Genomic DNA, 9,665 nt, shown 5'->3' with positions numbered 1-9,665 from the left:
AGACTGGTCCAACTACTATGGAGAGCTGTGTGGAGATTCCTCAACCTGCTAAAGATGGAGCTTCCGTATGATCCAGCAATTCCACTCCTAGGTATTGACCCAAAGGACACAGAAACATTAATTCCAAAGGGCACCTGCACCCCTATGTTTATAGCAGCACTATTTACAATAGCTAAGGTATGGAAACAACCCAAATGCCCAAAAATAGATGACTGGATCAAGAAGATGTGGTACATATACACAATGGAATATTACTGAGCATTCAAAAAAGATAAACACATGCAATTTGCAGCAACATGGATGGAGATGAACGGGATCATGCTCAGCAAAATAAGCCAGAAAGAAAGAGAAAAATATATGATGGTCTCACTTATAGCAGGAATTTAGAAAACTTAAATAAAAGACCAGGAAAGAGACTAATTATAATAAAGTAACAATAAAAATCAACAAGCAATTTTAAACCAGAAACACACTGGGGGGTAGGGAAGGAGGAATTAGGGTCAAAACAAGGGAGGTGGGAATTCTATGGGGAATATAACCAAGATGAAAATGCATACATGGGGCCTCCCCGGTGGCACAGCGGTTGATCGCTGGGTTGTGAAGCTGCCCGCAGCCTCGGCAGCAGCAGTTCGATCCCCTGCTGCTCCCGGGCCACCTGGTGAAGGTCCCACATGGTTCGCAGACCTCTCCTGCCGCCCGCTGCTCTTCTCAGCAGTGTAATTCGGTCCTTCTGCCTGCTCTGCTCCCTGCTCTGGCTCTGGTGAATTCTCTCACCCTCTCATGCTTCTGACTGTACCCAGTGCTTGTATAAATAAATAAATCTTCAAAAAAAAAAAAGAAAATGCATACAAGGTGCAAACATGAAAAATGATGTAAAGGATATATAAAATAAAATAAATAAAATATAAAAAAACTGTTAATTACAGATTTTTTCCTATTTGTGGTTAATTAATTTACATAGTTATTTCTTTTTATAATGGGTTGTTGGTAACTTGTTGTTGCTACAATTATAGATATTAAAGAATAATTTTAAAAATTCTTAATTTGTCAGAAGACATACATTCTAACTTTTGATCCAAAAGACAGAGAAATATACACTACATTTTAAAATCCACTAGAAATTATCAAAAAAATCAAAAGCTCACATGGAAAATAATTATTGACCACAAAAACATGAAGAAGATCTAAGCAGAACTTGCCCTGCATTTACTTGCATACCTGGAATCAGATTAGTGTTAAAATTAAACTTTCAGGGACAAGGTAAGGATTTAAATGAGTTATTAAACTCAGACCTGAAAAAATTTTTATTACAAATTTTATTTTTATATTCCCCATACAATTGCAACCCCCTTATTTTGACCCCAATCCCTCCCCTCCCCTCACCCCACCCCCCAAAGAGTGTCTCTGGTTCATAGTTGTTTGTTGATTTTGATTCTCACTTTCTTATAGTTATTCATTTTCCTGGTCCCTTATTTAAGTTTTCTAGATTCCTGCTATGAGTGAGACCATCCGGTATTTTTCTTTTTCTTTCTGGCTTATTTCGCGGAGCGTGATCCCTTCCAGCACCATCCATGTTGCTGCAAATTGCATGTGTTTATCTTTTTTGAATGCTCAGTAATATTCCATGGTGTATATGTACCACATCTTCTTGATCCAGTCATCTATTTTTGGGCATTTGGGTTGTTTCCAAAGCTTAGCTATTGTAAATAGTGCTGCTATAAACATAGGGGTACAGGTGCTCTTTGGAATTGATGTTTCTGTGTCCTTTGGGTAAATACCTAGGAGTGGAATTGCTGGATCATATGGAAGCTCTATGTTTAGTAGGTTGAGGAATCTCCACACAGCTCTCCATAGTGATTGGACCAGTTTGCACTCCCACCAACAGTGCAGGAGAGTTCCTTTTTCTCCACACCCTCACCAACATTTCTTTTACTAGTTTTTTGGATACGTGTCATTCTCACTGGTGTGAGATGGTATTTCATGGTAGTTTTGATTTGCATTTCCCTGATTACAAGTGATGTTGAACATTTTTTCATATGCCTGTTGGCCATTTGCATTTCCTCTTCAGAGAAGTTTCTTTTTAGCTCTTCTGCCCATTTTTTGACTGGATTATTTTCTTTGTTGTTGTTGAGTCTCATCAGCTCTTTGTAGATTTTTGTGATCAGTCCTTTACCATTAGTGTTGTGTGCAAAAATGTTCTCCCAGTCGGTGGGGTTTCTCTTTGTTTTGATTATTGTCTCTTTTGCTGTGCAGAAGCTCTTTAATTTGATGTAGTCCCAGCTGTTGATCTTTGCCTTCACTATCACTGCTTTGGGTGATGTGTCTGTAAAGATGTCTTTGAGGTGCATGTCATTTAGTGTTTAGCCTATATTTCCTTCTATGTATTTTATGGTTTCACAGACCTGAAAAATTGATCAGGTCTTTTCACAGAGGAGAAAGAAGGAAAAGTTCACACATACACGCGTGCACACACACATACACACAGACACTCAGTCGTGCAAGTAGAGAGGTGAGCACACTGACAAGGAGCACACAGAGGAGACACTAGGGGTCTGGGTGGCCGCACCCGCCGGGAGGCAGACGCCGGGCAGGCAGCAGGTGAAGTGAAGCCCGAAGGGGCTCGGGTGTCTCCTGCTCCTGGCGGGGGTGGGTGGGGGGAGTCCCGACCAGGGCGTGCTGAGCCCAAGCCTCTCAGGGCGCAGTGGGCTTGCAGAGGGCCAGGCACCGGCGGGAAGGATCTGCCCTCGATGGCCCCGGGCCCAGAGCAGGGACTGCCGCCCCCCAGGGTCCCACTGTGGAGTCCCGGCTCCACTGCCAGTGCGGGACCGGCAGTGGCCAGTGGATGACGGCAGAGAAGTGCCCGTGCTGCCCCCACAGGTTTCCCAGACGGGAGGACCCATGGGCTTAAAACGGGGGACAGAAAGGGACGCGCCTTAAAATGGAAAGTGTGCAGGGCCGGCCCGTCAGCACCACGCCTGGGGAAGGACCCGGCTAGTCAGGGCGTCCCAAGTGGCGAACAACTCGCTGCTCACTGGCCACGCAGCGGACCTGGGAGTCAGGAGAAGCATGAAGCTTGTCGCTCTTGGCAGTGCGCTCTTGCCCCTGGCCAAGCAGGGGCAGCGTGGGGCGACCGCGGGTCTCAGCGGGAGCTGCCACCTGACGCGCCTTCCCGGCCAGCAGCGGCCCTGCCGGCTCCAGGAGGCTCCAGGGATCGTGTGGCTGTCACCAGCCACAGTGCGGGGCTGGCGGGGGCGCTGCAAAGAGCCTGCACTTGCGGGGGATCTGCCGTCGAGGAAGGGGGAACTTGCTGGAGGAAAGAGACGTTGTTTGCGGGGAAAGGTAATTACTGACTTGGTGGGGAAAGATAATGATGAAGCCGCTGTCGAGCTCAGCGGCCAGGCTGCCAGGTGCGGCCCTCTGGGCCCAGAGGGAGGCCCAGGAAAGCCCCTTGAGCCCAAACACGTTTGTGAAAAGTTGCTGTGGCCCCTGGCAGAACGGGGTGTCACCCGCAGGACGGGCCGGGCCAGGAGGAGAGGCTGCACGCGGGCCACCTGCTCCTACTGGCCACGCTCACCGGCGGGCGCTGCGGGGACGCGGCCTCCACCTGAGCCTCGGGAGCCCCCAGACAGGCCAGGCCACGTCCACCCACCCGGGGCCCTGGGCCCAACCCGAGCGTCTGCGGCCAGGGACCGGGGTCAGGAGAAGCCGGGAGGAAATGTATCTTGAAATCAAGTTTTACAAAAGGAATTTTCTCTGAACTGTGTTCAGCTGATGAAACCCTTGGTTAGTGTCCAAGCCTGTCCTGCTGCCCTTGTGCAGAAAACCGAATTAATTCACGGGTCAGAGGGAGAATCTCCGCGCGCCTGGAAGCACGGACGCCCGCGAGAGCAGCAGCTGCTCCCGGAGCCAGCGGGGTGGGGGCGCACCAAGGCTCCTGGGGTCGGTCAGCTGGGCAGGCAGAGTGGAGGGAGCCGGCAGCAGCGCGAGGGAAACACCAGCAGTTCATGAAAAGGCAACAAACTGAGAAGGAATTGCTGAATGTTACTTCTTTTAAAGAATCAATAAAACTGGGAGGAACCCCGAGGGGCTGGCGCGGCCACCAAGGCAGCGAGTCCAGCGGTCACGCGGGGGCGGCCCATCCCGGGCCCTCGGCTGCCGCGGCCACCGCTGGTCTCCTGCGAGTTCTCACCTCCGCGTCCAGATCCCTCCCCGGTGTCTGTGGACACCCCCTGAAGTGATCGGGGTTGCCTCCCATCCTGGGGCATGGCCAGCCCCGCCGGCGCGAAGGGAGCACAGGGGAGGCGGCACTGGGGACAGCGGGGTGCGGAGCCCCACCCTTTCCAAACTGCCTCAATGAGGCCCAGGGCTCCTTAAGCGAACAGGTAGCGTCCTCAGCGCCCCCGGTGCGCCCCAGGTCTCCCTGGACTCCTCGGGGCATCTGGGGGCACCCGTGATGCAAGGGTGCCCTGGGGGGCTGAGACCCGTCTTGGGGCCACCCTCAACTGAGAAACCATGGGCATGCCCCCAGGGGCATCCCAGAGGACATGTCTGGAGAAGGGGGGTGATGGGGCAGGGCTGGGGGTGCATGCTCTGTGCTCAGAGTGCTGGGCTGGCTTTTGTGTTGACCCGCCTTGGTCTGGTCACCTCACCCTGTCAAGGGGACCTTGGTGATGATAGCTGGGGGAGGATAGGAGAATCTGATTGGGCTGTTCTGGGGCCACTGGGGCCCATGGGTCACCAGAATCCATGGGTCATTGGAATGCAGGGGTCACTGGGGTTCAGAGGTTGGGGCTGCAGGGGTCACTGTGGCTGAGAGGTCACTGGGGTTCAGAAGCCACCCCTGACAAGGTCCTTTCTTACATCCACCGTCACTTGGCGACCACACAGGACGTGGTGCCAATGGTCACGACACCACCCCCAGGGCCTGTCCCCACCCAGGCCAACAAGTATCTCCAGTGTCTGGACAGCTCCTGGGCGTGTCCCCTGGTGGGAACCACAAATAAGTCCCGTCCAGATGCACGCAGGACCCGATGTGACACCAGCCCAGAGACAGCCCAGTGACAGCAACCCCGGGGAGACACACCCGCCAGGCACAGCTCAGCTCAGGCGCGGGTGGGGCTTGGGGGTGAGCACAGGGTTTCTATAGTGACAGGAACATTCCTGGTCCCAGGCATCGGCTCCATCCTGCTGCCCTCCGGTTCTGCTGCCCCTTCTGTCTCTCCCCAGCATTCTTCCCCATGCTCCTACCTTCCTGTCTATCCCTCCTCCTGCCCCCCACCTGCCAGGCCACAGGAGGGCGCACAGGGGGTGGAGGTGACTTTCCAGCTCCCTGTGGACGGGCCTTTTCTGTGACTCTGACGGGGCCACATCTGGTCCCCGAGGCAGTCAGGGGAGGTGATGGGGCTGAGGGAGGACCAGGTCCTGCTCGCAAAGTCTCCCGGGACCCCCTGATGGCACCATTGCCTCAGGAGGCTCATTACTGGGGCCACCACTGAGAAGTCCACGGGGATGAGGACACCCGGGCCCCTTGGTGAGGTCCCTGAGGAGGGGCGTGGAAATGTCAGAGCCCGGGGGCACGGGAGACAGAGATAGCGAGGCCTGCCGCCCATCTTGGAGTCAGTGAGCCGGAGGCCTGGACCCCAGATGTCAGAGGCCAGCACACCAGAGGGCAGCGGGTGACCGGGCCTTCGAGAGAGGTTTGTGTTTCCTCCTGTCTCCGTGAGGGCGAGTTTTGTGGGAAGCAACTTCTGGGCCTGCAGGTGTGTCACGCCAGACTGGATGTGTTGGTCAAATAAGGTGGAGAAGTTCCCCTTATAATTAAATGTTTTATATTCACTTTATATCTATATGTTTCACTTACCTGCATTTCAAAGTGTTAGCAATTCAATATGAACAACTGACCTTATTTTGTTGTCCTACAAAAAGGAATTTTATTTTTTCTCTTTTGAGGTAATGTGCTTTACAACATAGTATCACTTCAAAATGCATTCTGCATTTCAAAATAACAGTAGTTAAAATATTCATCTTATAACTGAAAGCGAAAATTAAAACTACACAGTTCAATTTCACAATGCCATGTATTCTGGGATGAGTTTCAAAGAGAGAAAATATTTTTTTTTAATTTTTCTGCAATTAAAGGAGTTCTGCAGCTTATGGTTTTTAATATATCTGTGATCATATAACATTTTGATTTATGGTATATCTGATAATTATTGTTCCTAACCATGATATTTCAGCATTTAGAACATTGAGTTGAAAGTGTATTAAAGGTTAAATAAATCACATGTAAGACAGCTATTTAGTAAGCAGTGAAGAAACTTAAGAAGAAATTATAATTCACACTAGTAGTCTAAAAAGGGAAAGCTACATATATTCATCCCTAAAATATGACACACTCATGAGTCAGATAGCAATTCATACATTTTTTTGTTAAAGATTTATCCATTTACACAAGAACCAGGGTACAGGCCAGAGGCGCAGGAGGGTGAGAGGACTCACCAGAGACAGACCGGGGGATAGAGCAGAATAGAGTGATGAAGTACACTGCTGAGGGGCACAGTGGGTGAGACAGGAGAGGTCTGCTCACCATGTGGGACCCTCCCGCTGCAGAGGCTATGGACAGCTTCATAGTGCTGTGCTCAACCACCTGCGCCACCAGGAGAGGCCCAGAAATTCATAAACTTTTATGGCGATAAATATTGATCTTTTTTTTTCCTTCACACTGAAGTGATAGATATGTGTAGAAATCTATTATGGATGTGAACATTAACTGCACAAAGCAACACAGCTATATAAAATATAATTTTATCAATATAAATATTATTTTAAGTCACTGAAGAGGTTCTGACATAGGCCCAAAGCAGATGGTTCGGCATTTATTTTCTTGTTTCCATTAAAATAGCAAAAATTGTTCCTCTAATATACAATAATTATATATATCACCACATTCTCCTAAAATTCCTGACCTCACCAGGGCCTGCTCCCTCCACACCCCACAGAGAGGGGAGAGGATGAGATTGGGGAGGGGGAGGAAAGTGGGCAGGGCTGCCCCGTGTCCAGACCTCCCCACTCACACACGGGCCTGGGGTGAGGAACAAATCTGCACACGGGGGACCTGGGTCCCTGTGACCGGCAGGGACAGCCACATGCACAGACTGTCTGGCTCAACCCCGGAGCAGCCTCCTCCCTGCATAGATGAGCATGAGTCTGAAGGGGACAGAGGGGCCGGGGAGGGACCCAGGGGTGGACGAGCCCATCCTGCAGGAGGGACGTGTGGGTGTGACCCAGGAGGAGAGTCTAGAGGACACGTGGTCTCTGAGTCCTCAGATGTGGGGGAGTCAGGTGCAGGGAGATGAGGAGACGAGGAGATGGACTGGGAGTCAGCAGTGAGGCCACAGGGGCAGGAATCTGACAGAGGAGGCATCAGGACATGCCACACGGGGACTCTGAGCCCAGATCATTCAGTTCCAGGACAGTGTTGGGTCCTGGGGAGCAGGAAAACAGGGACCTGCACACCCCATCTCCCGCACACCCGTCACTATGGGGCCTCCTCAGACCAGGGCTGTGCTGGAGGAGCATGGACAGGCTTTCTAGGGTGGGGAGGGGCTGTGCATGGTCACGTGTCCTCTGGGACTGTGCCCTGGACAACCTCTGGGAGGTGTGCTGGGCGGAGACGCTGGGGCCTGGGCAGGAGGCAGGAGAGGGGGACTGGAGCAGTCGGGAGGGCCTGTCAGTCGGCTATGAGATCAACGAGAGCAGAATCCTACGATCAGCTGAAATGTCCCTCATTCCCGATCCCAGATCCTGAGTAATAAAGGCAGGTTGCTGGAGCTGAATGCAAAAGGCTCAAAAGAGAGTGAAAGACACAGAGCTCCTCCAATCCGTAGCCTGAGAGTGACCTCTGGAACACACCTGTGACTGTCTGTCTTTATAAGAGTGGAAGGCTTCACTTGTGTTATATTTGGCTCAATATTTTTATGTAGACGATGTCTCCAGGGGTGACCAATCTCACGGCCGTGACAGAATTCATGCTCCTGGGGTTCCCCACCCAGGGGACCATGGACTTCTTGCACCCGCTGCTCTTCTCCCTGGTCTACCTGTGCGCCCTGCTGGGGAATGGGCTCATTGTCCTCATCACCACCCTGGACCGGCTCCTCCACACGCCCATGTACTTCTTCCTGAGGGGTCTGTCATTCACAGACCTCTGCCTCATCTCAGCCACGGTCCCCAAGTCCATTGCCAACTCTCTGAGGCACAGCAGCTCTATCTCATTCCCGGGCTGTGTTGTCCAGGTCTTCATGATGGTTATATCAGCAAGTACAGAGTTTTACCTACTCACATCGATGAGCCTTGACCGCTATGCTGCCATCTGCCACCCTCTGCACTATGACGTCATCATGAGCAGGGACAGGTGTGTGCAGCTGACAGCTGTGTCCTGGCTGGGTGGGGGTGTCATCTCTGTGATGCTCACAGCTGGTACCTTCTCCTTGTCCTTCTGTGGGTCCAACGTGGTCCATCAGTTCTTTTGTGACATCCCTCAGTTATTGGCCATTTCCTGCTCCGGAAATTTAGTAAGAAAAATTCTACCTATCATCATTAGTGTGATGTTGAATATGTCCTGTTTTACTTTCATTGTCATATCCTATGTCCACATCTTCTCTGCTGTCAAGAAGATTCCATCCACAGAAGGTAAGGCCAAGGCCTACTCTACGTGCCTTCCCCACCTGCTGGTTGTGGTGCTGTTTCTCTCCACTGGATGCTTTGCTTATCTGAAGCCGACTTTGGACACTCCATCCATGTCTGACCTGGTCATTTCTATGTTCTATACGATGGTGCCCCCCACCTTTAATCCTGTCATATACAGTCTAAGGAACCAAGCCATGAAGTCAGCTGTGGGGAGACTGATGAAGGGCCATTATTTTAGCAAATAAAGCTCGCCCTTCTTTTCCTCAGCCAGAGATGTCTACATGTGCACACCCCTGTCCTCCAGCCACCCTCACAGGTGGTTGTGTCACCAGAATATCAGCCCCTTCTTTGTCCCCAGGCCCATCCCCACCTTCTCAGAGCCCTCAGGTGGTTGTTCCCCAAGACTTTTCAAGGTTTCCCTGCTGAAATGACTGTTCTCTGCTGCCCAGTGTTTATGTCCACATTCTGACTTGCTTTGCTGCATGTATTTCTCAAATCCTCTCCTTTCATGGGACTCTGTCCTCGCCCTGTCTATACCCACCCGGGTGTGGATGTGCCATCTGGTCCTTGTCCCATGGGCTGAGTGGGGCTGCTGTGGATGACACCGCTATGTATGATCACAGAGCCGTGGGTTTGCGGAGAGTCCTGCTCTGCCCATGCCCATGTGTGACCTGCTGCTGGAATCCATCCTGGATTATTTAAGCCAAGGTGGTTGCTCTGCACAGTTTCTCTGTCCCTGTCCCCCAAACAGTGCGACAGGGCCCTTTCTCCACACCCTCTAATGTTGTGAGTCCCTTTGACATGGCTGTTGTCCTGGGTGAGGGGTGTCTCCTTGTCTCCATCCCCATCTCCTATTGCTGCAGGTTCTGAGACTGCCCATCAGAGCAGGTCCCTCACCCTCGCTCTGCAGTCCCGTTCTTGAGCATGCAGGAAGCAGTCCCAATCGTGTCCGTGAAACTTCCTCTTGGCAGAATGTCTCC

General features: G+C 51.6%; 1 protein-coding gene across 1 annotated transcript; it reads left to right on the top strand.

Moving 5' to 3' along the window:
- The first annotated feature begins 7,985 nt into the window (after positions 1-7,985).
- Positions 7,986-8,930, top strand: LOC119255075 (olfactory receptor 14A16-like). Its single transcript, XM_037522076.1, has one exon. It carries the CDS (start codon positions 7,986-7,988, stop codon positions 8,928-8,930), a length of 945 nt encoding a protein of 314 aa, XP_037377973.1.
- The last annotated feature ends 735 nt before the right edge of the window (positions 8,931-9,665 follow it).

Source organism: Talpa occidentalis, unplaced genomic scaffold (assembly GCF_014898055.3).
Source record: "Talpa occidentalis isolate TD23 unplaced genomic scaffold, MPIMG_talOcc4v2.1 talOcc4.3, whole genome shotgun sequence".
Taxonomy (NCBI): Eukaryota; Metazoa; Chordata; class Mammalia; order Eulipotyphla; family Talpidae; genus Talpa; species Talpa occidentalis.
Note: the sequence above shows the minus strand (reverse complement) of the source record. Positions and strands in the feature narration are given on the sequence as shown.